Source organism: Gadus macrocephalus, chromosome 12 (assembly GCF_031168955.1).
Source record: "Gadus macrocephalus chromosome 12, ASM3116895v1".
Classification (NCBI taxonomy): Eukaryota; Metazoa; Chordata; class Actinopteri; order Gadiformes; family Gadidae; genus Gadus; species Gadus macrocephalus.
Genome location: NC_082393.1, coordinates 6,334,309 through 6,361,323, shown reverse-complemented (window position 1 = coordinate 6,361,323; position 27,015 = coordinate 6,334,309). Strand labels below are relative to the sequence as shown.

General features: G+C 45.3%; 3 protein-coding genes across 5 annotated transcripts in view; 2 read left to right on the top strand and 1 right to left on the bottom strand.

Moving 5' to 3' along the window:
- The window catches only part of slc9a7 (solute carrier family 9 member 7), a 29,189-nt gene extending 21,075 nt beyond the window's left edge, over positions 1-8,114 (top strand). The window contains exons 15-16 of the mRNA XM_060066260.1: positions 1,165-1,270; positions 4,191-8,114. Of these exons, the coding sequence (XP_059922243.1) occupies positions 1,165-1,270; positions 4,191-4,466 (382 nt within the window). The 3' untranslated portion in view covers positions 4,467-8,114. The remainder of the gene's footprint in view (positions 1-1,164; positions 1,271-4,190) is intronic.
- On the bottom strand, positions 7,566-12,426 carry chst7 (carbohydrate (N-acetylglucosamine 6-O) sulfotransferase 7). Its single transcript, XM_060066261.1, has 2 exons — positions 10,980-12,426; positions 7,566-9,774 (listed from the first exon to the last, which is right to left on the bottom strand). The coding sequence occupies exon 1, from the start codon at positions 12,276-12,278 to the stop codon at positions 11,016-11,018; it is 1,263 nt and encodes a 420-aa protein (XP_059922244.1). The 5' UTR covers positions 12,279-12,426; the 3' UTR covers positions 7,566-9,774; positions 10,980-11,015.
- Positions 12,427-12,683: 257 nt separating this feature from the next.
- On the top strand, positions 12,684-26,983 carry tubgcp5 (tubulin gamma complex component 5). Of its 3 annotated transcripts, none has more exons than XR_009528238.1 (24): positions 12,684-13,051; positions 13,147-13,200; positions 13,451-13,559; positions 13,659-13,755; positions 14,379-14,458; positions 14,961-15,096; positions 15,421-15,538; positions 16,151-16,240; positions 16,590-16,683; positions 17,438-17,711; positions 18,547-18,749; positions 19,682-19,797; positions 20,100-20,374; positions 21,335-21,533; positions 22,095-22,283; positions 22,625-22,807; positions 23,122-23,206; positions 23,295-23,415; positions 24,416-24,570; positions 25,031-25,156; positions 25,643-25,731; positions 25,956-26,056; positions 26,239-26,347; positions 26,490-26,983. XR_009528238.1 is itself a non-coding variant. In XM_060066257.1 (23 exons), exons 1-23 carry the CDS (start codon positions 12,918-12,920, stop codon positions 26,283-26,285), a joined length of 3,075 nt encoding a protein of 1,024 aa, XP_059922240.1. In that variant the 5' UTR covers positions 12,684-12,917; the 3' UTR covers positions 26,286-26,983. The 3 variants fall into 3 exon arrangements, 1 of the variants encoding a protein (XP_059922240.1); XR_009528237.1 differs by having other exon boundaries at positions 26,239-26,372; positions 26,421-26,983; XM_060066257.1 differs by having other exon boundaries at positions 26,239-26,983.
- Positions 26,984-27,015: the final 32 nt, after the last annotated feature.

The window sequence follows — 27,015 nt, the reverse complement described above, 5'->3', positions numbered from 1 at the left end:
GTTATTGTTACTGAACATTACCGTGGTGTATGTTTCATAAGTGTGTATTTATTGATACATAGATGGATAGAGGGATATATCGAGGGATAGGTAGATGATGCTAAAATTGATGGCTCCTAACATTAAACCCGCATGGTGTACAGAGTGAATGACGACAACTGTCTCCACTCTCCATTCATATTAAAAATAACCTCAAATAATCGTTGGGTGTTGAGTCCATTGGGATTAGCTGATTAAAGCTGATTATAGAAAAGTATTACACACACACACACACACACACACACACACACACACACACACACACACACACACACACACACACACACACACAGAGCCTCCGGCTCCCTGAGAAGCTGCTTGTTATGTTGGAGGACCCGAGGGACTGTTGTTATAGCAACTCCTGCACGACGCTGGTGAACAAAGTTACAGTATACCATAGTTATGGAATATAGCAATAGAATCTAACTTTACTAAAGTTACAGTATAGTTGAGATAAAAGAGCATAGTTACATTATACTCACTGTGAACTGAAGAAATCAGTTGACCTACTAAACGGGAAACCAGTTTATGCAAATGCAAAGCTTCACAGGTAACTGTCTTTTGCGTGGTTTTGCACTTGACCCAAGCAGTGGTAGTGCTAAGTAAACGGTAAGAAAATAGATGATGCCTCCAGCAGAATGTGGAGGCATGTGATAATATTTATCCGTCAACCCTGCTCCTACAAGTGTTGACTAGCTGACCACGTCACACCTTTTAGATTAAAGAGAGGAGGTCAATGCGAGAGAGGGCGATTTGGAAGAATGGACGCCTGCGCCTTTACACCTCACTGTCAATCGCCCATTTAATCAATACTTTGTTTTTGGCTGGTCAATACATTTCCTTAGTATGATGTGTGTTATTGTGCACTAGAGATTAGGTTGTTACACTTTTGGTCATCATGGTTTAGTTATGTTTTGGTCATGGTTTGGTCAGTAAGGTTGTTCTATTTGTAGTCATAGTGGGTTGGTTATGGTTTGGTTATCCTGGTTTGGTTAGTTAGGTTGTTATAGTGGTAGTCATTGTGAGTTGGTTGCGGGTTAGGCTATGGCTAGGTCATGGCATGGAGTCGTCATGGTTTTATGACCCTTCCATTTGGACACCCTGGTTTCCTTGACGATGGCCCAGCTATCTCAAGCCCATCCTGACCCACAGCGGCCCCCCCCTCACCACCACCCTGCCCCCCTGCTGTGGACCCCTGGCCCGCTGCCTCACCAGCCCACAGGCCTACCAGGTGCACGCACGCACGCACGCACGCACGCACGCACGCACGCACAACCCTACACCCACACCTATGCAGGCTTGCATTGTACACTGATCAAACCCTGTGTGCATGCAAAATTGCACAACCGCTCACATCCTGTCAATTTGATGTTCAACAGAGTCCAACAGAGATGTCCGGGTGTCGACAGGCAATAGAATGGGTTTCTGTTTGCTACTTTACTGAAAGAGTGACTTTCTTCTCAGACAATGATCTCTCATTCAGCCCTCTTCACTTCTTATGCATAAAAGGCATTCAATAGAATCAGAGTCGACTTTTCCTACTTCCTATTTTAATTTCACATTGGGGTTGTGTTGAGTATCAATTGTGTTTTGAACTCGTATAGGCTGATTGAGAATGTTGTGGGACACAAATGCAGTAGAACTAGTCGCCTGGTTCTGTTTCATCCAGCTTTTATTCAGCACTGTTTCATTGTAAGCTTTTATAGAACAAATCTTTGTCCCCACATTTCTGTACGTCTCAAATAGCTTTTTAAGAGTATAGTGTTCAGCTGTGAGCTTTTACTTGCATCGCTTTCATGAAGAGAGAGAGAGAGAGAGAGAGAGAGAGAGAGAGAGAGAGAGAGAGAGAGAGAGAGAGAGAGAGAGAGAGAGAGAGAGAGAGAGAGAGAGAGAGAGAGAGAGAGAGAGAGAGAGAGAGAGAGAGAGAGAGAGAGAGAGAGAGAGAGAGAGAGAGAGAGAGAGAGAGAGAGAGAGAGAGAGAGAGAGAGATCTGAATGTAGAAACTTAAGACAAAAGCTCTTTTCATCCCAGGGCGAATGTTTTAGCGCTGAGCTTGGAGACAGTGGCTGCTGGCACACCGTCCTCCATCGCCAGAGGGAGAGAACAGTCTTTCACCGAGCGCCGGTCACACTGGGGGTCCCTTTGACACCCTCCTTTATCCCAAAAGAGGAGCCACGGTCACGTGGGGAGGGTCGACTGGGTCCCGCTCCGTTCCGCTGTTCTCATGGTTTCATCACCAACAAAGCCCACTAGAACCGAGCGATGGGAGCGCTTCATTGTGGCCGAACATTGGGTTCACTTGAGAGTCTGCTCCTTTTTATTTGTTATGATTGAATTGTTCCTTATGCAATGTTGAGCCTATAGACAACATGGTTAAGGTTGTTGTTAGAACAACAACAACATTAACTGAAAATAGGTAATAATAACGACAAGTTATATGTTATACCAAGTGCACTACCAGCAAAGATCCATGAATGCAGTGAAGCACATAATGACTCTTATTTTCGTTAAAGTGAACCCTGGATATTTTTAATCAACATTAAAACAAGGAGGCTCTCCCGTTCAGCGTTGATGCGAAAGGGTTTCACAGCGGATGTGTTGTGTAATCTGGATTACCCTCAGAGATCTGTCTGGCAGCATAATCCCTGCTAGGGCCCAGCCCTCCTCCCCATCTCCTGACTGAGCACTCAACACCATCTCCTGACCCAGCCCCACTCCACGCCAGCCCCTGGCCCAGCCCTCAACCCCAGTTAGTCTCCCTCACCATCTTCTGTTCATTCCTCTCTCCATCGGTGCCTGCCCAACCCCACATGACTGAGCTAGAGCTCTGAATCATAGGAGTGAAGTCATGCACGTTCCTTCCAACTCTTTCGCCCCATGGCGATGAAGAGCGTGGGCCTGCACTCCGGCATGTCTAAGCTGGGCTGAATTGCACTGTTGGCAGTATGCTAGAGGGACCCTGACGCAATCTCAAGATAAATAGGGCAGGATATGCTGAAATTATTCGTTTTCCTTCCTTGTTTTTTTGGTTTTCTATTGCTGTCTGGCAGTAGAGGGGCATACGTATGTTTGTATGTTTGTATGGATGCATGCGTGCTTTGATTTCATGGACCCGAAGGGGCTGGAATATGATTGGTTGGCCCCGAAAATCACTGAAAGGTCAAGAGTGTAGTAAATACTCATAAATGGATACCTTTGACCTATGATTCTCGTCACATAGGGAATGAATTGCAACACACATCCTGAGCTCTTGGAGCTTGTCATGGATATAGAGCTTAACCTGCTTTAGAGAATCCACACTCCTTCAGACTCTAACCTTCTCCAGAGGTCTGGTTCAAAGTGAACTCATCCACACTCCTTCAAACTTTAACCTGCTCCAGAGCTCTGGTTCAATGTCCTGATTTTAAAAACATTCAAACAAATGACTACCCTTGCCTCAATGATTCCTTTACTCTCCTGTACACTGTTGTACGGCTTTGTACATTTTTGCAGCGCCTTTAGATATGCTTTGATTGTTCTCAGCCTCATTTGTAAGTCGCTTTGAATAAAAGCATCAGCTGCTAAATGACTGCATGTAAGTGTAATGATCTGAAACGGATTCATTTTGTTTTAATGAATTTTATTGTTTTCTTTCCCCCCTGAAACCATTTCGGCATCATGGGTTATAATGTGTGTGTTCTCTTTAGAAATAACATTAGTAACGCACTTTTGTGTGTCTCATGCTGTTATAGTTAAAGCGTGGTGGTCATATCATGGGGACACCGAGACACGCTCTCTTTGTATTCCTTACAGTGGCCCTCTATGTGTAGTCAATGTCTTTCCTTGTTGGCTTGCTTGTGGGTTTATTTGTTTTGCAATTGCAATTGTGTTAACGACGCATCTTGGCGTAGGCATTTTAAAGGGCTCGTTTGTGACCAACATGTGAGATGTTGATTAGCCATTACAATCCATTTTAAAGCTTCTCGTTATGTATACAAATTATTGATGGATAGACCAGCCTACCAAACTACCTCGGAGGCTTTCCCAGCTGGAAGGCTGTGTGGTTGGTCTATCAATCACAACATCACACCCAGGGGGTAAAATAGGTGCCCTTTTTCACATGCGTCTCATTACCCATAATCCTTTGTGCTTTGGTGCCTCTGTTTTTCTAGGACCACGAGCAGCTGAGGTCCAACGACTCTGACGTGATCCTGACGGACGGAGACCTCAGCCTGTCCTACGGCGACACGGCCGTCACCGCGCTCAACGGGGCGTCGGGGGGCGGGGCCTCGGGGGTGGGAGGGGGCGGGGCTTCCAGCTGGAGCACCAATGGGAAGCGCAGCGGCAGCACGTCGGAGGAGGCGCTGGAGCGGGAGCTGGACTCCCGGGAGCAGGAGCTGCTGAGCCACGGCACGCGTCTCGTCTTCCCCATCGAGGACCCCATCTGACCCCCCTCCCCCCATCCCCCCCGCCTCCTGCCTGTCGACCTCTGACCCCTGCCCTACCTCCCTGCTCCACTTTGAACGCACACACAACCCCACCCTGACCCCACCCATGTCCACCTCCATGCTTGACTGCAACCTGGCGAAGCCCTTGAAACCCTTGAAAAAAAAGGTCTGGACGTGCAGAAAAGAGAAGGATATCGGATAACAAAGTATCCGATTACGTGGAGGATTCTGTCAAATTGAAAGTTCGGATGAGATCATCTGAACGGATGAAGAGATGTGATCAAAAGGAAAGCATCAAATCCATAAAGCGATTTTAACAAATCGATCGAATGAAGTGATCGGATTGTGTTGTCGACTGGGATCTGGGACGTGTTGGTCAAGGGACCCAAGCCCGGGGAATCCGGAGCAGAACTTTAATGGGAAGTTTTAGTCGTTCCCTTGGAATCTGAAGACCGGAACACAAACACAAACACTGTTATACTGTGATTTCATTTAGCTGGTTCTTCTTTTATTTATTTTTTGCACATTCTTGCGTAAAAAGGGTGTGAAAATGCACATTGCAGTTATTGAAGAACAATCTACTTTCAAGAGAGAATACATCTCTGCACTTTCATATTCTTTTGTCTGTTTCGATACGAGTTTTAAATGTGAAAAGAAGACCGCCTCTTCCCATTCTTTGTCATGTGCCAGAGCTGGAGAAACCATTCATGACCGCTGGTTGCATCCAGATCTGCTATCTTGGTGTTCTGAATCTAAACACACAAACGTCCAAACAGCATGGGAATCATGTTGTAAATCTACACACACGCTGGTCTTCTCAATCGAGAAGTTACGTAATTCTCATTTTGTAGCAAATTGCCTTGTGAGAATGCCTCAGAGACCAAGCGTGTATATATGAAACTATCTGTAAGCCCTCCGTCCGGACAGCAGTGGTAGAATACTGGGGCCAAGGAGGGAGCAGGATAAAGTCTGGCACGCTAGTTAGTGTCACAATGCTCCGCTGGATGAAATTAGCCGGGCTAAGGCGCGCTGGCATGCTAATACAATGCTCTTCTTTCTCTTTGCTCGCGGTACAATCGTCTTTTAATGCTTCTCTTGTTGCCATAGGCGATAGCTTTTCATAAACACTATGCAGTCTTTGTCCTTATGCTTTGATTCAATGTTTTTATCTTTTTTTCGGAATGAATCTTGTGGTTTGATCCCCCCCCTTTTGGTTTCACTGATTTACCGATTTGAGCAAAAATCCCCCAGCCACTGACTTTATTATTTTGTAAGAGGTTTTTTGATACCTGACATACTAAAGAGTGGTATTTATTCTGATCAATGTATATAAATGCAAAGTTATCAAAACTAAGATCGGGCATCATTTTATGAAATGAATGTGATAGTACCACTGTTAAACAGCAAGGGATCCAAATCCAAAAATGAAAAAAAAAAAAAATCAAATGAAAATGCTGATATCATAACTTTGTACCGTAGCATTCACCATTCTCCCTGAATGACCTACAACTCAGAATGGTAAACAGGTCATCCTTTAAGCCAGAAATGGCTTTGCTGACGAATGCTGAAACCTCGATATAAAGAGCCTTGTTAAATCTAAAGTGTGCATCTATTCTCTCTGGCTGAGAATTGTATCATATCCCCTTATATGTACGAAACCATTCATTTTAGAGGATACTGCAAGAAAAAAAACACCCAAAAGAAAGCAAATAATTTAAAACCGTTTCAGTACATCTGTTAGGGTTTCAATTCATTTAAATTGACTGGTGTGGTTTTGGTCCCTTTCAGCAGAAATATCAACTGAAATGGTTTTGTACAGAAAAAAAAGGATAGATATATAAATAAATATGAATTACTATAACCTACATTTATAGAAGTATTTGCCCCAGGGCATGAATGACTTAATAACATGGTGGACAGACACACAACTCTGTGTTTATGCGAAAGCCTTGCAGCGTGAAAATATATAGACAAATGGAGGATTTCTCATGAATGAATGCTGCAAAGTTCTTTCTTGTTATTTTGGACATTCTACCACAGAAAATTGTCTCCATCCAAAAAATGTTTTTAACTGAATTTCTTATTATCATTTTCATATTTTCTTTCAACAGAAGCAATGGTTTTGAGACTGACATCAAGGCAAGCGTTCAATAGCACCAAATGGTAGGCCTACAGGCTATATGATTTAATACCCTGAACATGCCATTTTACTAACATAAACTACGGTTATAGGAATATTGAACAACAACTTATAACCAAAGGAGTATTATTAAGGCGTTTCTTCATGCAGAAGATGAGTTATTAGTCATAACAGTAGACTATGATTTCCAATGTTAGGATCAGATTCTCTGTCTAAACACACCCTATACATTTACTCTATTCCAGTAAGACATTCCTCACAGACATTATTTCCAGCAAGCCGGTACATTTCTCTAACCATTAGCTTATACAGAAGTAATGGGGGGGAAACTGCCCAACTTATATTCTCATTGTTTTTGTGAAGCACTTAAAAATTCCTTCAAGAGGAGATCATATTAAATACGAGTGGTATTGCTTATTCTCGCTATAAATTTGCAGGATAGTTTAAAGCTGCTATTGCTCGGTATGTCACAAGAAACCTTGGCCTGCTGGGATTTTAGCATGTGTTTGGTTGTGATTCAAGAGCAATCCCACAGTAGCCTACTTCACATCTCTTATCCGTCGGACATACTTGTATGTATGTCTTAAAGTAGCCTAAAGAACAAAAAGAGGGTAACCAACCACTTCCTTCGTTGACAAAATGCACAGCATGTTGTTTTCAGTTCATTTAGCATGTGTGAAAGGGGCGTACCCCACGTTTTATAACTAACTACCCACTGGGGGGCGAAGTGATGCATTCCACAGCTGTACAGACCAGAGACTTGTACACACACTCACCACGGGTAGGGAACAAGTGGTCACAGAAGCTTCTAGAAGTCGGATTCAGTACTTTTAGAATTGTAGCCTGCGGGTTGCTGGAAGCATACGCCTGTATTTAGCCTTTTGTGTAGACAAGCCGTTATAAGGCTTGGATTATTTGATATATACCCCGCCAGTTACCGTCTTTTTTGCCTCTGATGATGCTCATGCAAGAAAGTTAGTGCCATTATGGCCACCTGTTAAAAAACATGAAGTATTACAGTTTCTATTTTGAGAATCGGAGAAACCGAAAAAGGAAACCTTTATTATTTGGAGGCGTACTATTTTTCCACTATGCGTGTTGAATCGGCCAGTGTGTTTTAGAAAATAACAATAAGACAAAAAAGTATCAGAGAAAACATGTATGATACGCCCACAACATCGAGGCGTGAGTCGTTGTCCTTGTTTAAGATACAGGAGCACTTTATTGACGTTGACATGTTTAGATTATAGTGGCGTTTGGCACTTTACCTCACAAACGTTGAGGGGACGTCTGTGGCGTTTAAAAATAATAACCTTTTGTGTGTGAAATCAACCTTCTTCAGGAGGCCAGCGCTATAGGTGTGAAGTCCTTGTTAGCTCTCGGTAAATGCTGTATGTGGATGGAAACATGAGATGTAGCTACGTGTAAATAATGTGCTGCCGGCTGCCAAGATTTACCTGCAATGTTTTGCATGTTATGCCCATTAAAACAATTTCCATTATAACCTTGCTGTGCCTCATGTGTGTTCCCTTCCTGTCCTTACTGTCAGGCCTTTTTCATTTTTTGTTACTTTTGGCGGGAGGTTTGCTCAGACAGTGGCTTGTTTGTGTATTTCTTCTTCTTCAATGTGTAAGCGCTGCCAACCTCCTGAATCTCTTCAATGGCAAAACACAGTCGTACCACAAATACAACACAGTGATACAGTTTATAACAGAATGGTGCTTTTATACCCTCTAGATTCCACGTCTTCCTGCCAAAACCTGCACTAGTATGCAGAGAGTGGAGGGGCCCTCCTCCTCATGGTGTGAGTGGGCTTCACGTGAATGTGAGATGTTTGGTCAGTTTGGTTCCACTTAACCTCCGCACCACCCTGCCGCATTCCTCAGGACCTAGAGAAGCAGTTTCCTGTTCAGGCCCCAGCCCCAATCTCCTCTCCTTGCCCTCTCTCCCTCAGCCTCTTCTACGCAATCCCCTCGTCTCCTTCCCCCTCGTCTCCTTCCCAGCCATCTCCACTCCTCTCTCCTCCTCTCCACTAAACCCTCCCCTCTCAACTCTTCTCTGTCCCTCTCCACTCCACTCTTTGCCTCTTCACTCTCCACTCCCCTCCCCTCTACACCCCTCACCTCTCCCTCGCAGTCCCTCTCCCAGTGGGGGGGGGGGCGGGGACTGAGCTCCCCCGTCAGAAAGTATGGGGGGGTCTCTAACGGTCTTGCATCGTAACTTTATTCAAACACTATTCTCGACATTCCAATGCAATTCGCATGTCTCGCAATGATGTGTTCAAATATAATGCAGAATAAATATAGAATAAATACATAAGAATAGCATATTCTAGAGTCCAAGAATTTGAGTTCAAACAGGAACAACCCCATGTAAGACTAAAGTGGTCCTCACACTGCAAAGGTGTCAATTGTTCAGTGCTCTTGGTCCTTGCATCCTTCAGCTGTAGTCTGACATCCAACAGATGTAGCCCCCCCCCCCCCGGACTACGTCTGTTTGGGTGAGGCCACTATGGTTCAGGTTGGGAACTGGCAGTGAAGCGATCGTTTTCTGAATCGTATTTGGAGAACCAAAAACGAGGTAGTAAAAGTGGACACTGCCCTCTCCTCCTCTCTCACTCCCCTCTCCTCCTCCTCCTCCTCCACTCCTACCTTTTGCCCCCCGGCCCACTCTCTCCCCCGCTCCTCCCTTCTCCCCTGTCTCCCCCTCTCCTCTGATTCCACGCTGTTAGTCAGCCCCCTAGAGTTTCCGTCTCGGGGTTGCTCGTGAGTCAGGAGGCCCCATGATGGACACGCCGGTACATTAGCTAGGCTACGCTTGTGTCGGCAGTCCCTGTCAGAGGCCCCTCTGGATCACGTCTGGTCCGTCCGGGCAGGGGCCCTGAAGAGGGATTAGTTCTGGCGAGCGGTTCAGGAGCCCCGAGGAGGTCCATTTGAGAGAGGCCAGGGCTCCTGTTTACCTCCGCCCCCACAGAGAGCCCGGCTCCAGGGCCGTGGTGGTGAATGAATAGTGTGGTCAGTCCTACTGCTCCACACCTCCTCCTCCTCCTGGGTGTTTTCAGCCTCCTCCAGGCTCGATTGTCCGGCTGGTGTTGGGCCAATGGGTCACCCCCCTCCTCCGTTGTACAGCTACCAGTCGACAGCCCTCACTTGTTTTACCTGATGGCCCCTGCAACAGAGATGCAGGGTGCTTAACAGAGAGATTAACATTCATTTCCACGAGCGGAAGCCTAGCTTAGCGTGAGCATTTTAAGGAGCAGGCTGGTGCACCTTGCAGACTCAAGCTGGACTACAAGTACTGTTCTGGGTTCTCTGAACTTTCCGGCTTGGTGTCCAAAGGTCAAGGTCTTACCACCAGCCCCCACACAGTGTGTGTTACAGGGCCCGCCATCCAGTGTGTAATGGGGGCCTCATCCAGTGTGTGATACAGGGGCCCCAACCCAGTGTGTGTTACAGGGGCCCCCCACCTAGTGTGTGTTACCGGGGGGGAGTCTGGGGCCAGCAGGCATTTGAAGGCTCAGATTGCGGGGTCCGAGCGCTGACAAGAACCCAGCAAGACGGGCCCTTACCGGGGCACTGAACACAATGAGGGCCTTCTCTCTCTGCAGAGCTTTCTGGAGGCGCCACGCTGCCACACTGGCCATCCCCTACGCGCTCCGTGAGTGGCCCCCGACACAGGCCATGTGGAAACAATAGGCTCTTTATTGGCCACTTAAATCAGCTACTTTGTTGTGAGGATCTGCCCACCAGCGGGCTACTTACAGACGTGTCATTGTGTCTGATTGGTGCTGCTGATATGCCCTTCATATTCAGTTTTACTTCCTCAACTGTAAGGACAGTCCTTGTAACTGGAGCAACCTAGAACCGTTTTATTACGATGAACTAAACAGGCTACTTAATATTTAGATAAATATTAATGTATGATTCATAAATTGAGAGAGTGAAAGATCTACAGATGTATAAATGGATTATGGGTTGATTCAAAGAGAAAAGTACAAAGTTCAGCTCACCAACAATAATTAAGCAATACCAATGAAGAAGTTGTGACAGGCAGGATCTCCGCTCAAGCAAAAATGAATTATTAATAACCCAGGGAATTTTGGTTGGGATTTACTATGAAGAATTTCCTTTGAATGTGGGCCTATGTCCAGCCCTTCAGTGCTGTAAAGTATTAATATTATCAGTTGATCAATATTCAGAGGGTTACTTGCATATCATGTAAATAACATAAAAAAAAATACATGAAAGGCCAATAACAACACAACTGACACCATTTCTGGATTTCTTTAGAAGCGAAGCCCAAACCAACTTTGTATTTCAAGGAACTGTGACAGTTTGTCAACATATGTGAAATGACATGTAGGCCTACCGTACCTTTATCCTTACATCCATCTCGACAAGTCCGCACCATTACGTCTTATCCACGCTGTTCTTGGGGTAACCCAGCTGCTTCATCACCTCGCTGCAGTAGGCCTCCACCTGTTGGATCTGCTGAACGTTCAGGCGCTCTCTCCAGGCGTAGATGGCCTCTTTGGCATCTCTTGCCGAGATGAGGAAGGGCTTATCCGAGGAGTAGCCTTGCCCGTGTGTCATGTTCAACACGAACTCGTCCAGCGCGGAGAAAGTGGACAAGTTGGAAAACTTGAAGAGCCTCTGAAGCTCCTGCATGGGGTGAAGCACCAGGTCTTCGTAGCGTACACGGATATAGTTCCTTTTGATCCACGGAGGCGCGTTCGTCTCCAACACTAGGTCACTGAGCCAATTGTCGCAGATCAGCTCCATGGCGCTTGACACATAGTTCTCCGCCCGGTTGACCCGGTTGTTGGGCACCAGTAGCCGCTTGAATTTGTCCGCCTGCTTCTTGCTCCTCAGCACCTGGATACTCTCCTTGACCAGGGCCTGCTTGGACTTGAGGCGAGAGTTATGGACCGCTCGGGGGTCCCTGAAGAGCTGGAGAACCTTGAGGTTAATCGAGGGGTCCCTCATCAGAGGTACCAGCACACTGACGTCCAACACGCGCACTCCTTTGATGACCATCACCGGGTACTTCTTGCACTCCCTCTCCAGGTCTCGCATGTCCCTCTTCGGACACTTCCCGCACTGGTCCTCCTTCACCATGCCGATGGCGTCGCGTTTGTTTGCGCTGCACAGCGGCTCCGAGCAGATCACCTTGTTCGTCTTCCATCCGAAGATGAACGCCGTGCTGATGTTCTGCGAGCCTGCGTAAAGTTTGAACACGGAGAAGTCGCAGCGGTAAAGCGCGTTCATCATGTCCCGCACGGCTCCCTGCAGGCTGCCCGCGTCCCCCGGGTACAGCGCCTGCCAGATGTGCCACATTGGCTCGTACAGGTAGAAGACGTCGGGATGCTGGTTGAAGAGCTCACCTAGGAACGAGGAGCCCGTTCTCCAGGTGGCGTGCAGGTAGATGTTGGTCCGAGCCCTGCCGCTCCGGTTGGCGGCGTACTCGTACGCCGTGTCTGCGGTGCTGTTGGACCGCTCGCCGTTATTCCACAGAGCCATGGTGCTCTCCAGGTCGGGGCATTTGGGCTGTTGTTGTCCATTTTTTACAAGTGTGGGCTTGCCGCCGTAGTCAAAGATATAGGGAACCAGCAGTAGTAAGCCCGAGTAACCGAGGATTAAAATCAAGTATTTCTTCTGTAGCCTCCTCTTCATTTCCCCGAGCGGTCTTGTTGCTGCTCGTGAGACTTTCCCCGGCCGCTCTGTGGTGTGAACTCAGTCACACAACTTCTGCGGTTGAGTGAGAGAAAATTCAGAGAGAAAGGCGCGACGGGAGAGAGACATAGGGAGAGCGTGTGAGAAAGAGAGAGCGAGAGGGAGGGGGGAGAGCAACCTTACCACGCCCCCTTTCCATTTGCTCGGACCAGATCACTCTTGCTCGGACGACAGATACCCGCGCTGCATCATGGGGGAATGTGTTTTATGTACTAAACAAGATCCCATCTACATTTTAAACATTGACATGCGGAATAACGAAGATACATTATTTTCAATATTTGCCGTATTACGCTGGAATTATTTTGATGTTGAAAAATGAAAAGCTATTGCTTTGACTGTCCTCTTGGATTTGCGCATGCGCACTGTATCACAGGAAGTTTACTAGTGAGGCGCACTGCGCGGTTGTTATGTTTTTTAGAAAGAGACACTGGAGGCATTCAAATCAAGCAATTGTATATTCTATCTAGTACAGATGCACACTATGATGTGATATCATGCAGTCTGCGACACCAAGCCAGTGACCAAGTCAGGTATCAGCCTGTTTTTAGTTTGCAGTCTTCTAGAGCATTCTCCATCATGGCTCACTGGACCAAGTTCGAGAAGGATACCGAGAGAGAAACCAAGACCCTGGTCAGATGGGCCAGCGGGATCGAGGACGAGAATGACCAGAACTTCCAATTGGCATTAAAGTTCGCATGGTCCAATTTCAAGTGAGTCGCTAACACGATCTGGATTGTAGTCCTTCAGTTATGATGGTCCACGTTGTTGACGTAACTAACTCACATGTCTGTCATTCATCTGTCAGGTTCCACAATTACCTGGACGTCGACAGCCATAAAGTCACCCGCAGCATCAATGGGTCAGTGATTTGTTCTATTGCATTGAACGATGGGTCGGGGGAGGATAGTATGGTTATTATGTTGTTGAAGCTGACAGGTTCTTGGTTCAAACTAAATTTCGCAGTCTACCTGTATTGTAGACATCTTTGATTAAGATACCTAAAACCCCATACCGCCTTATTATTGACAACCAAAGCCACTAAGTCTCTTTGGGTAAAATCGTGGGCTACATAGAAGGTCTAAATAGTGTTGTTTTTTCTTGTTTTTTAGGATATACGAGAAGCTGATGATCCACTCGGACGTAACTAAAGCTGAATCATGGGCTCGCCTCACCGACGAGTTCCTGAACTCGCCCTTGATGAATGTGGACGGCACTAAGGTAGTATTATGCTCTGCAGGAAAACAAGTGCCGGTGATGTCTTCCTCTGCGTTATGTTTATATGTTGTTTTATGTTAACATGTATATATTTGTTTGCAGACAGATGCTCATTACAGCATACTGTCCATGATGCTTCTGCTTGCGGGGCCCCCCACAAACACAGAGTATGTAGAGAGACCCCGGCTCAAAGAAGCAGGTATGTCCACTACTTTTATAAAATTATTACATTCACGTTATACATGCTTTTGTATAATACTTAATGGCGTTTATCGTGATGTCCTGGGCAATATGTAAGAAAGCAATTATATATTTTAATTATAATATATTTGTATGTTATTATTTATGATTTACAGATTGGAATGGATTTTTTTTATCCTCATATGAAATTGAAGACATTGTAACATTTGAATTAGCTCGTAGTTTAACACACCTGGAGATATCTGTAAATACTGCTCACTGATCATATTAGTTTTAATAATGCTATCAATAAATCACATTCTATAAATGATATATTCATCAAATAAAAATGGCTGACCAGCCTGTATCTCTCTCTTTGTTTACAAGAATCAAACTATCGACACTCCCAAAGCCCCCTACCATTCTCGCCATCCAGCCAGCCCAGCTTTGCTAGGTCATGTCACATGGTTGAAAAGCCAATTCGGGTGGACATATTGATATTGAGTTTTTTGATTCTGAAAGTCTCCTGCCTTCTCACTTGGAGGGGCTCAATCGTACTTAATACAACTTTAATGATTCATATTCTGCATGTTGACCAACCCTGAAGCTTACTAATGTTTTTTATTCTTGTGGTCGTTGTAGAAGTGAAGGATACTTTTGATTGGGCAAAGTACCTGATGGAGGATGAAGACCTGGAGTGCGGGCCGTACCCCGACACCCCGGTCAGTACCCCCTCTGTATCACTGCTTCAGAGTCAGCTGGAGACACAGAGTCCTTTAGTTCAAGTGTGAAGTGAGCTCTGTGTGGTTGTAATGTCTAAAGAGCCATTAATTAATAAGTAACGAATGCGACAACAGAATAATTACAACTAGCTGTTTTGGTAATAAGTAATGATTCATTAATGAACAAGTAACTACAACTGTTATAAGATATTACTACAGTTATTATTAGCATTACCATAGCATATAGCTCATAATAAAGTAGTAGTAATCTTACATAAAAGAAGAATATTCTACACTCATAAAGAAAGGTAGTTCTGGTATTAGATCCCAGTTAAACATCTCTATTATATCGTACACTATTCTATTCTATACAATTGATTCTATTCTACTCTACTGTGTTTTTTATTTTTTATTTTTTATTCTACTGTGCCCTATGCTCTACTACTCTTTTCTCTTTCTACTCTATTGTACTTATTGTACTTTATTTTATTCTATGTCACAGGAGTGGTCAGAGGAGGAGAGCGATGAAGAGGACCCCCAGCAGCCAATCAGCAGAGAGGATTCGGGTATTCAGGTAGACCGAACGCCCCAGGAGGACCAGGACAACACTAACCCGGCACTCGCCCTCACATGGACAGGTGTGTGTGTGTGTGTGTGTGTGTGTGTGTGTGTGTGTGTGTGTGTGTGTGTGTGTGTGTGTGTGTGTGCGTGTGTGTGTGTGTGTGCGTGTGCGTGAGAGAGTGTGTGTGAGCGTGGACGTGTGTGTCTGTGTTGGTTTTCAGTGAGTACCCTGAATATATAAAATAGACAGACCAAATAAAACTATAGAACATGCATGGATGATTAGATTTGGCCACAGTAGATAGTCTGTTGAAACTATCCCATGTCAGAACATTGAACATTGATACATGTTAATCTAAATTCCTTCTGAACGAAGTGTTGCTTGTCTTACTGTATCTCAGTGGGAGAGCCGGATGCCAGGGCCTGGCTGGAGCAGCATGTGGTGACCCCGTATTGGGTTACCCACGCTTCCCGGTTCCCCCACAGCCTCCACCTGCATTCCAACCTTCTCAACGTCTGGTATGTGACACCCTCGCTCGTCCTTACCGTAGCTACCTGCATGACATAAGTCCCCTTCAATTGACAACACCTAACATCACAGTTACCCTCTGTAAGTTTGACGTGCGCACCATAGTTCGCTTAGGCTGAGTAATCCCATTATGATCCCTTTATTAGTGTGTGCTTCAAAGTTCTCCGCATTCTTTTTGGAAGCTCCGGGATTCGGAAACTCGCCCCTTGATTTGAAAAGACTTCTTCAGTTCTGAGTCTCAAAGGGCTTTGCCTGTGTTAGACCACATGCCAATCCAAAAAGAGGAAGGAAAATACAAGTTCAGAGAACAACACACCTTTGTTCCAAGCAACAAGTCAAGTCCATTTTATTTGTATAGCCCCCAGTCCTATTTTCAGTGTCAGTTCCAGTATCGAAGGGCTTCACATGCCACATTATTCGACAACCCCTTAACTCTCTAAACGACAAGTAAAACCTCCACCCAAACCCAGAGACAGGCAAACAAAGGTTAAGCTGTTTGAAAAAAGCAGTGCAGTCGGTGCCATGAACACGGGCTCTGATACAAGGGGGTCAGGTGTTCTTGGCGCGGTGGTAACGCTTGGGTTGTTTCATTTCCTGAACAGGGACCAGTACCTGTACAACACTGACCCGTTGTATCTTCCTGAAGACAAGGCCTTTGTGACGGAGACGCAGGTGATACGCGAGACGCTGTGGTAAGAAGGAACGCTGAAGACTGCCCCTTTAAGTGAGAAAAGATTAGATGTTTCTTTTTATTTATTTTTGGATGGGAAATTCAGGTTTAACAGCAGCAAGTACACAATACATAAGAAGGAATTAAAGGAGATTGCTTGAATATGGACTAAAAGGGAAAAATCGTAATAAGAGTACAATTAACACAGAAGTTAATCACAATATGGGGAAGTAAAAAGCATTTCATATTATGTTAACATTATTGACAGTTGAGGTAGATATTATTGACAGTATGGGTTGTCAATTCAAATTGAAAAAACCCCTGGTCTCTGTAGCGTGTCCTGACGTCTAATCTGTTGCCTTGGTGTTCAGGCTGCTGTCAGGGGTGAAGAAGCTCTTCATATTCCAGTTCCACGAGGGGAAGGTGTCTGTGAGGAACGACGTAGTGGTGACCCATCTGACCAGCGTGAGATCCTCCTCCTCTAGAACCTTCTATAAGCCCTGTTCCTAACCCGTGGGTCGCGGCCCCATTTCGGTTCTCCTGATCTGCTTTATCACCGGATAATGCATATTATGGGTCGCAGGAGATTGTGGACCTATAACCTATCAATATTTCAAAGTGAAATATAATATATATTTCATATTAAAATTTATTTGAGAGACCTTATATATATATATATATATATACATCTGTGTATGTAAAAACAGCTACTACATACTCCTTTGTGTGGTGTGGTTTGAATACGTCCACTTGGATGATGGCATGCACGTAGCCAGCTTTGAGGTCACTGAAGTCTGGACATCTGTCATTTTTGTAGCGATCCTTTTTAAAAAAAATCTTTTTACCTTAATACAACTGTATACAAATCTGCGGTTGATAACTTCTTCGGGATGAGTAAATGCTTGATTCAGTTTAGACTTGTTACTTTGTGTCCACTGTAGTCTGTAGTCAGGATTAGTTAAGAATGGTGTAAAAATATGTAATGTCTCATCAGATATGGGTCTGTATGATATTGGCCTAGGCGTCATCAGGGATATTGATCAATAATCACATGGTGTGGCAAATATCAGATTTTTCTTGTTTTTTGCTCAGAGGTCAGATAAAAACGTCTTAAACATTATGCATATATATTCAGTTCACGATACATGAACCCTAACCTGATGTATCCTAAAGCAGAGCGCCACGGACCACACTGACAGCCCGTCCTCTCCCTCTGCAGAGCTGCCTCCGCTCGGTGCTGGATGACATCGCCGTGTACGGCCAGGCGGTCTTCAGGCTGCAGCGGTTCATCGACGAGGTCACGGGCCACTCCTCGGAGCCCGGACCCCCGCCGCCCAGCTCCTCCTCCGGTTCCCACTGCTCCTCCTCCTCCCACTCCTCGTGCCGGGAGCCCCCCTTCCGGACCTACCAGGCCTTCGTGTGGGCCCTCTACAAGTACTTCTCCAGTTTCCGGGAGGAGCTCACCACCATAGAGAAGCAGCTCATCGGCAAAGGTGGGTCTTCGTAGATGACCCCCCCCCCCCCCCCCCGATTTGAAAACGGAGTATTTTTCGTCTGGTCTCAAAATCAGACTTCAGATTAATATCTGATATCAGACTTTTGATGAATATCTAAAGTCTGATGGGCACTGATTGGCTTTCACCTTCTTTCGCTTAAAATGAGTTTCACCCAATAATGTTGCTTGTGTTAGGGATCCGTAAGCACGTCATTTTCAAACACAAACTTGGCCAGCAGCTGAAATAAGTGTCTGTCGAATCAACACTGTGTAGAATGGCCACTGCAGGAATGCACTACTTATAATAGAAAGTTTTTCTTAGTGTATAAGCCAACAGTGGTCAACCTGTCTGAATCAAGAGGGGTGTCTTCAAATTCCTCTGAAACATCTAAAGCTTTGCCATGGGGGCTTGTATACAAATTCACTGTAGGCGAATTTGAAGTGACTTGTCGTTAACGATAGCTGTTTTTGCATGTATTTGCATATTGGTGGTGAATGTTAAACAACTAGATCAGATTTCCCCTAAAGCAAAACATTATTTAAATTCTGCCACCAGCCGTGAAATCACTCACTTACTGGGCGATTTCTTTCACCCTGGCTAAAAGTAAGAAGAAACAATTGTTAAAGTTCAATTGTTTTAAATTGTTTGCGTGTGTCTGTGTGTTGGGGAGGGGGCATGCACATGTCAATTTATGTGTGTGTGTGTGTGTGTGTGTGTGTGTGTGTGTGTGTGTGTGTGTGTGTGTGTGTGTGTGTGTGTGTGTGTGTGTGTGTGTGTGTGTGTGTGTGTGTGTGTGTGTGTGTGTGTGTGTGTGTGCGTCTGCTCCACCTAGACGAGACGGTAACTCTGTCGGCTGTGCTGGTCCGGCTCCGCCCCCACCTGGCGCAGATCCACGTCCTGCACAAGGTGTTCTGCACGGGCGTGGCCGAGGTTCCCGTGGAAACCACCAACGTGGTGCGGGCCTCCCACCTCCTCAACACGCTCTACAAGGCCATCATAGAGTACGACAGCGTGGGCGAGGCCTCGGAGCACACGGTGAGACTCAGGGGGGGTCAGGGGTCATGAGGTCAGGGGGTCATAAGGGATCATCCAGAGCTCCGTGGTTTGGTCCATCATCTGTGGTCTCGGGTGAAAAAGTGATCCGTCGTGGGAAACTCTTTCTGAACGTGGTGTGAATTTGGACGACCCATGTGACACGGACATCCACAGCGTCTTATGGCCCGACGTTTAGCTTTTAGGGTTCACCCCTAATCTTACCGTGTGGACGTGTGTGTGGAGCCCTTCAGGGTTCAGGAGTTCTGGCAGTCCACAACATTTATAATCCCTATAATCCCCTATTTATTCACATAGTTTTGCTAACGTGTCAATGACCTCAACCTAAGCAGGAGTCATCCATAACAAGGTTCTCTGTAGTTCCAGCCTGCTCTTTAGTGACACCTGAACTCACTGAAGTTGCTTTGGATGAAAGGGGCTTAATGACTGAGTGGCCAAATGTAGGTCTTTAATAGTATGATTCACCATTATTATTGAACTCATTGAAAATTGGCAGCCAGAATCTTTTCCCCTTTTACCTGCACTTGTGACCCTTTCCAGGGTCCCTGGTTACCCACCTTCTCCCCTCCCCCACCCAATATGTTCCCTTCTGAAGTGAATGTGCTGTCTGATTTGCATATATTTGCATATTAGTGCGTGACCGGGGTAGTTAGAATCTTGAATAGAATAGAAAGCAAAACATGCTTTGATTGCAACCATTCTGATGTGGTTAAAGATACTGTTTTGAATTTCTAAATATAGAAACATAAAATATGTGTATATATATATATATATATATATATATATATTGGTACAAAGTAGTTAAAATCCCTATTCTAAATACAGTTTCCTATGTGAATCCTATTCCTATTCGTCTGGGAGTAGTACCGACTCGAGTAGACAATTGTGAACATGTTTCCCCTCTGTGTGTCCAGGTGGCTCTGCTGTTCTCTCTGTGGACGGAGACGGTTCGTCCGTACCTGGAGATCGTGGATGAGTGGATTGTTCACGGACAGCTGTTCGACCCCGCCCGGGAGTTCATCATTCAGAGGTCAGCCTTGGGACCTCTTTGTTTACACGACTGATCTTTCTGCTGTCAACCGGAATTTCACCTCAGGGAAATAATAATCCCAGACAGGAACTTCAGGATATAAATTGATATATATAGATGAGAAATGTGCGTGTCACAGGAATTGATATATATTTTTTACACAAGACTAAAACACCCAAATAATAATACAGAAAATAAATACATTGCCATCTTATCTTAAAGCATCATTTCTGCATACGTATCTCAAATTGATATTCAGACAGCCCTGCCCCCTGAGCCCTAACCCTAACCCCTCCCTACAGGAACAAGGACGTGCCGGTGAACCACCGGGACTTCTGGTACGCCACCTACACGCTGTACAGCATCTCGGAGCCCGTGGACGGGGAGGACCGGATGAATGACGCGGGCAGCGGGAGCTCCGCCGGGGAGCAGACCTCCGGGGCCGGGGGCCGGCAGCCCACCATGGTCTCCTTCCTCAAGCCCGTCCTCAAGCAGATCATCATGGCGGGCAAGAGCATGCAGCTGCTCAAGAACCTGGACTGCAAGGAGAGCGTGCCGGCCGACAGCGCCTCTAGAGGTGAGTTGCGGCATGACACGTGTGACTTTGATATTTTTTTTTTCTGTTGGGTTTTACATAGTAAGAATGGTGTGCGCAGTTTTGTTACGCACGTGTGGTAGCAGGCTAGCCTGGTCCTACCAGACTCTCGTACTTCATTTAATTTGTACTGAGAGTCTGGTACTACTCAATTAAGAAACGTTAACTCACTTGAAGGCGGGTGTCTGTACAAGTTTAAAACTATTGGATCTGCCCAGTGCCACTCTGGATCTGCCATAACCAATCGCTAACGTTTGGCCGGGAATCATGTTGCGCGCAGGCTGTAAACAAACCAATCACCGTGCGTGAAGATGTCCGTCAACGAGAGCTGACTTTAACGTCATTGATCTCGGCCACTCCCTCTGTTCGCTGATTGGACGCAGAAAATTTAGACAGAGAAAACCCACTAACATACCGCAGACCCAGACCTAGTACTGAAGGAAAATTCAAATTGAGCGGAAGTACTTAGGCGGGCGGAGCCAGGCTAGTAGCAGGCAGGAACTCACAGCGAAAGATAATGGAGAATACAATCTTTTTCTTTTTATAACTTTATAGAACATGCCAGGGTTAGAGGTTTTCACAAACTAGGGGCCATCCGTTCCAAGTTGGTCTTCATTAAAGTGATTATATATAATCATTATAACAATTTCACATGATTATTTCACATGACGGGAATTAAAAGTAGCCTTTTTATGGTAACATATCCATGTACCATGTACAATTGTAAAGGGATGTACACTTTTCAGCAAGTAAAATCAGTAGTAGCTTATCACAGTTTCTTTGGCTAACCTCCTCACTAACATTGGCTAATTCATTTTGAAAAAGGTTGTGAACAAAAATATTTGCAGTGGCTCTAGCACCTTGCTGTAGCCATAAACGTGTGTGTGTGTGTGTGTGTTTTGTGTTTGCATGTGCGTGCACGTGTGTCCGTGTGTGTTCTAGACGCGGAGAGGAAAAGCTTGTACACTTTGTTCTTGGAGTCGGTTCAGTCGCGGCTCTGTCGCCGGGACGACTCGCCCCTGGATGCGGTAACCGAGCAACAGGCCACTAAGCGCAGTCTGATCAAGATGCAGTCCATCGTGGTGCAGCACCTGCAGATCGACGACATCCACGACCCGCTGCTCGCCATCAACTTTGCCAGGTGAGCGGTCGCCATCGGTCACAGGGGGTTATCCGATCTGTAACCATGGATTGGCCGCCGGTGGGGGCTCTCCATTTCCCGCCCTTAAATCAGATTACATTAGATTAGATACCGGCAGAGGTTTTGGAGAACGTACTGGAAGAGCCACCAGTCTTTAGATAGGAAGACTGAATTCAATTAAATTGTATTTGTATAGCTCTTCATCACAGTTACAGTCTCAAAGGGCTTTACAGGCCATATATATATGACACCTCCTAACCCAAGCCCCCCAAAGGGAATGAAAACGCTCCCTTAATTAACAAGGAGGAAATCTTGCGAGGCAACGCAGAGGGGTGGATCCCTCTGCAATTTTGCCGTCATTGACGTCATACAAGAGAAATGTGGTTACTCATCACTCACTCACACACTCACACACTGACCAACTAGTGAGACCCCTGTGATTCAGCTCCCCCATTAAACGTCTATATTGACTTTCATCAGTTTGGCTGCAGTTCCCTGAACCTCAGGTGTTGCACAGCCATTATTGACTCCTAGTTCTAATCACCATCTCCCCACCCCCAGGCTTTACTTGGAGCAGAGCGACTTCCACGAGCGCTTCTCCGGCGGGGAGTTCATCGTGGATCGCTCCTCCCAGTCTGTGACGTGCCAGAGCTTTGAGCTGACTCTCCGCTCCTGCCTGTACCCCCACATCCAGCGCAGATACATCCAGTGCTGCGGGAACCTCATGACCACGCTCAAGAAGGACTACAAGTGAGCAGGGGCTAAAGCTAGTCTCCGGTCGTGCTAAGGGAAATGGGGGTTTATTGAGTGGATTGCTAAAAAAATACATATTTTTTATGTTATTATCTTTTCGTTATAACATTAGTCTCCTTTTGACTAATGAAGCTAAGCTACATGATGCTAGGCTTTGCTATGTTCTGCTATAGGAAATTGAATGGTTTGGAATGCCTTAATGTGACCTTCAGACTTTTGTCTGCATTATGCTATATTCAATTTAATTAGAAACCCTTCATGGGAACTTTGGACCATTGAAGCTTTGCTCGATCAGGCTGGCTGTCCATACAATATTAAAAGTGTTGATATGTTGGCAGGCTGCTGGAGTACCTCCAGGCGATGAGGAACTACTTCCTGCTGGAGGCCGGGGACACCATGTACGACTTCTACACGGCCATCTTCGAGCGTGTGCTGGAAAAGGAGAGCTGGCAGCAGCTGTCCTTCCTCAACGCTCAGCTGCAGGAGGCGGTGGGGCAGCGACACCCAGAGGACAGCAGCAGGTACTGCACCCAGGAGATATTAATGGAAACACGTACTGTTATGCAAGACATTACAAAGTTAGTTAACGTATGCTATTTACTATATATACACATCTAATAAACACAAAGGCTGTTATTAAAGACATATTCATGGTTAATAAACACAGACCGTTATAAAGACATATACACAGTTCATAAACATATAGACTGTTATTAAGGACATACACTTAACGTTCGATGGATGTAGATAAGCAAAATTTGGTGTATGTCACGTTCAATCTAGATTGACTATGTTGCCCAAAACCCCAGAGTTAACCCCTTTCCTGTTTTCCCAGGCTGTCTATCTTCCTGGATACCAGCGAACCAGCCCGCAAGAAGCAGCCGGTCCACAACCTGGACGTCCTCACCCTGAGCTACAAGGTAACCCGGTCACCGGGTGTGTTCTCATCTCCTGCGGGTCTCCCAGCGCCACTGAATAAACACCCTCACCTCTTCTCTGTTCCCCAAGGTCCCCTGGCCCGTGGACATCGTCATCAGCAGCGAGTGCCAGCGGATCTACAACCAGGTGTTCCTGCTGCTGCTGCAGATCAAATGGGCCAAGTACTGCCTGGACACGGTCCGGTTCAGCGGTAAGTAGCATGTAGCTTGAAGTACACTACACTAGGGCTGGGATAAACGATTATTTTTTAAACGATTAATCTAGCGATTATTTTTTCGATGCGTCGATTAATCTAACGATTCATTTTTTCAGTCCGATTCGATTTCGATTCGATTCGATTCTCGATTATCTCCCCATTAATTGACTAATAGCAATTTATACATGTTGATTTACATATCTGAATGAAAAAAATATGAATTCCTTAACATTTCAATACATGTTTATAGCCTTTAAATTCCAAAATAAAAGTGCAAAGTAATGCATTCTTAGAATTCTACGGTGCTCGGTCATCTGCAGCTGTGCAGATGCAGTGGCGCCTCTTCAGGTGCTGGTGCATTGCCGTGGTGCTAGAATGGAAAGTCATCTCCATTTTGCAAAGACGACATATCACGGAATCGTTTCCTTTCACATTAAATAATTCCCATACTTTAGAGGAACGAGTGCGTGGCGCCTTGCACTTATGAAAGTCTGAGGAGCCACTCGCGTTGCTACTACGCCCCGGCGCCGCCCATCTTTTTTTTTTATTTTTTATTTTTTATTTTTGGAATCGACGCGCGTTTTTCGCGTCGACGTAATTTATGCGTCGACGTCATCGATTACGTCGACGCGTCGTCCCAGCCCTACACTACACACTCAAGTACTCAGTCAGATACAGGGCTTCCAGGAAAAGGTTAAAATGTTGTCACCTCATCTGTTCGACCACAACCCTCTTCTCTTTTATTTGAATACTGCTGTATCATCCCCAATATACTGAATGTATACATAATATGTACATAATTGACTTGCATTATTTCAATGGCAGCTTTTTGTCAGAAAGTAAGAGAACAAAGTGTGTATTGTGCATAGAAGGATACACAGCGTATGTTCAAAACAAGAGAGAAAAATGGAAATTAAAAAAATGTGACGCAAAATGCATGACTACAATGCATTTATTTTCTTAACCTCAATAATTTGCTTATTACTTCCTCTAGATCTTACGTCAGCCACTCAGAAAGCAGAAGGGGGCGTGGCCGGGGAGGGGGCGTCGGCCAAGGAGGGCATAAACCAGCAGATCCACCGCATGTGTCTGCTGCGGGTCAAGCTGATGCACTTCGTCAACAGCCTTCACAACTACATAGTGACCCGGGTACGGCCAGGGCCAGGGCCACTAGCACCAGGCCAGGCCATTCTGTTTTATTCTAGACCTATCTTCAGAGGTCACTAGAAATTATGATTGGACTGGTAATTTGGTAACATTATTATTCATTAAAAGAATCATAGACCATAGAACAAAAGTGTGTTCAAGGAAATGTCATGGGTTACTGTACACACACGTTTTTGTAAACTTTTTGTAAAATTGTCTTTTGCTAAGAGTGATGTCATGTAACAGCTTATTAGAGACAGAAAACTGTTTTAAAGAGAAACTAGTAAATTAAAAGAAAAAAATATTATGACGAAATAAATCAAAAGATAATGCAAAATTCTGTTTTTAATGAATTTTGGTAAATCAAGTACCAAAAACGACTACTCTATGTTCCATAATAAACTAGCGACATGCTCTCCATTATCTTAATATTCAAACTGTGTTTCCTATGAATGTGGCCTAGATCCTGCACAGCACCGGTCTGGAGTTCCAGCACCAGGTCCAGGAGGCTAAAGACCTGGACCAGCTGATCAAGATCCACTACAGATACCTGTCCACCATCCACGACCGCTGCCTGCTCAGAGAGAAGGTAGCCCACGCCCGGAGAGACTGGCGGCTTTATGTCATGCAACGCGGGTTTCCCAAAATGTTTGGGCCTGTGCCGCCATTATTTTGTCCGACCATTTTTGCGACCCCAACTTCGGAAGACTTTCATGCATCTGCATCCCCACACATAATTCTACCCCAATCTACATCTGCCCATAAAATCAAGTGAGACTCTAGGTGAAACAATTTTTTGATTTTAAAGGTGACACCACCAGGTGTGAGTGTGATTAGCCGTGACAAGCCGTTTTGAAGATCTGCCCCTTCTGACATCACAAGTGGGCGTGGCACCGATATGTGTGCTGGATAGATCAGTCTACCATCCTACCCAGTGGACTGTATAAAACGTTGCTCATCTATCCAGTGGTATAATATGTCACCTTTTAAGTTTTTTTTTTTTTACAGTGCCTTGAAGAACCAGTAGAGCATTAGGCATCTGTCACAAACTGTCTCCTTTGCTGTGTTCCCTCAGGTCAGTTTCGTGAAGGAAGCCATCATGAAGGTCCTCAATCTGGTCCTCATCTTCTCTGACCGCTGGCAGGCCGGCTTCGGAGCCTGGAAGTGAGTGAGCTCATTAAAAAACATTATTGATTTGATTTGACTTACAATAGGCTCTAATTAAAGGTAAAATAACAACAACACATGGTTTACCCTAATTTCTTCTGAATAACATGAGCATCCACTCAAAGTTAAGTTAATGGCATTTTGATGACAAACTGTGGAATAATGTATTTATTACAGAAAGGCCCAAGATAAACAATGTGAAATGGCACTGTGAATTTCAGGATTGAGTCGATAGACAAGATGGAGTCTGACTTTAAGAACTGCCACATGTTCCTGGTGACCATACTGAACAAGGCCGTCTGCCGGGGTTCCTTCCCTCACCGTGAGTACTGACATGTGATATTATTCTACTTTATATTTGCTGTTATATATTTAATATGTTTATTTACCTACTTAGTGTCGTTGGGTTCCATGAAAGTCTCCCCAAATGATAAAAAGTTAATGTTGCTATTGACACGGTTGAATGATCTGCCTGACCTCTGACCTCTGACCCCGTGTTCCCAGTGGAATCCCTGGCCCTGTCGCTGATGGCGGGCTTCGAACAGTGCTGAATAAACCATTCTTGAGGTCGCCGCCCTTGCGATGCCACAGTTGCGATGCCACAGTTGTGATGACACAATCATTATGGCAATGTCCCAGTCGTGATGTCCCAGTTGTGATGTCACATTCCAGATGGCAATATCCAGCCGGATGTCCCAGTTGGGATGTCACAATCCGGAATGCAATGTCACAGTCGTGATGCCCAAGTTGTGATGTCACAGTCGTGATGTCCAAGTTGTGATGTCACAGTCCTGGTGGCAATGTCACAGGCCTGAAGTCCCAGTTGTGATGTAATTTGACATTTGTGAGTCACCGTTGTGATGTCACAGTTTTGATGCAATTTAAACATTTGGGATGTCACAGTTCTGATGTCACAGTTGTGATGGCAATGTGACAGTCGGGATGTCACAGTCAGGATGTCACAGCCCTGATGTGATGCCACCGCAACGATGTCCGCGTTGTGATGTCATCGTCTTTACAGCAAGAGACTATGCCCCTCCCCACACCTCATATTGAAGGACGTGAAGTTAACCAAAACAGAAAAAATAAGGCACAGGGAGGGAGACTGTTTCTATGAACATTTAAGACTTGGTTGTAATGTGTAACCCCTTGAAAACAGCAAAGCTTTCGATACCATTTCATGTCGTGTTTTACCTGCTTTTCCATTGCATTGTTGAAATATGATCATATTAAATTATTTTTCCACTAACTCATGAGTCATAATGGTGATCATTTGTTGCT

Bases quoted from the DNA above. Each gene is read 5' to 3' on its own strand.
- chst7 (XM_060066261.1), bottom strand. From the start codon at position 12,278: ATGAAGAGGAGGCTACAGAAGAAATACTTGATTTTAATCCTCGGTTAC.
- tubgcp5 (XM_060066257.1), top strand. From the start codon at position 12,918: ATGGCTCACTGGACCAAGTTCGAGAAGGATACCGAGAGAGAAACCAAG. The intron at 17,712-18,546 runs GTGGGTCTTCGT...TGCTCCACCTAG, and splicing joins GAAGCAGCTCATCGGCAAAG to ACGAGACGGTAACTCTGTCG. The intron at 22,808-23,121 runs GTACTGCACCCA...CTGTTTTCCCAG, and splicing joins CACCCAGAGGACAGCAGCAG to GCTGTCTATCTTCCTGGATA.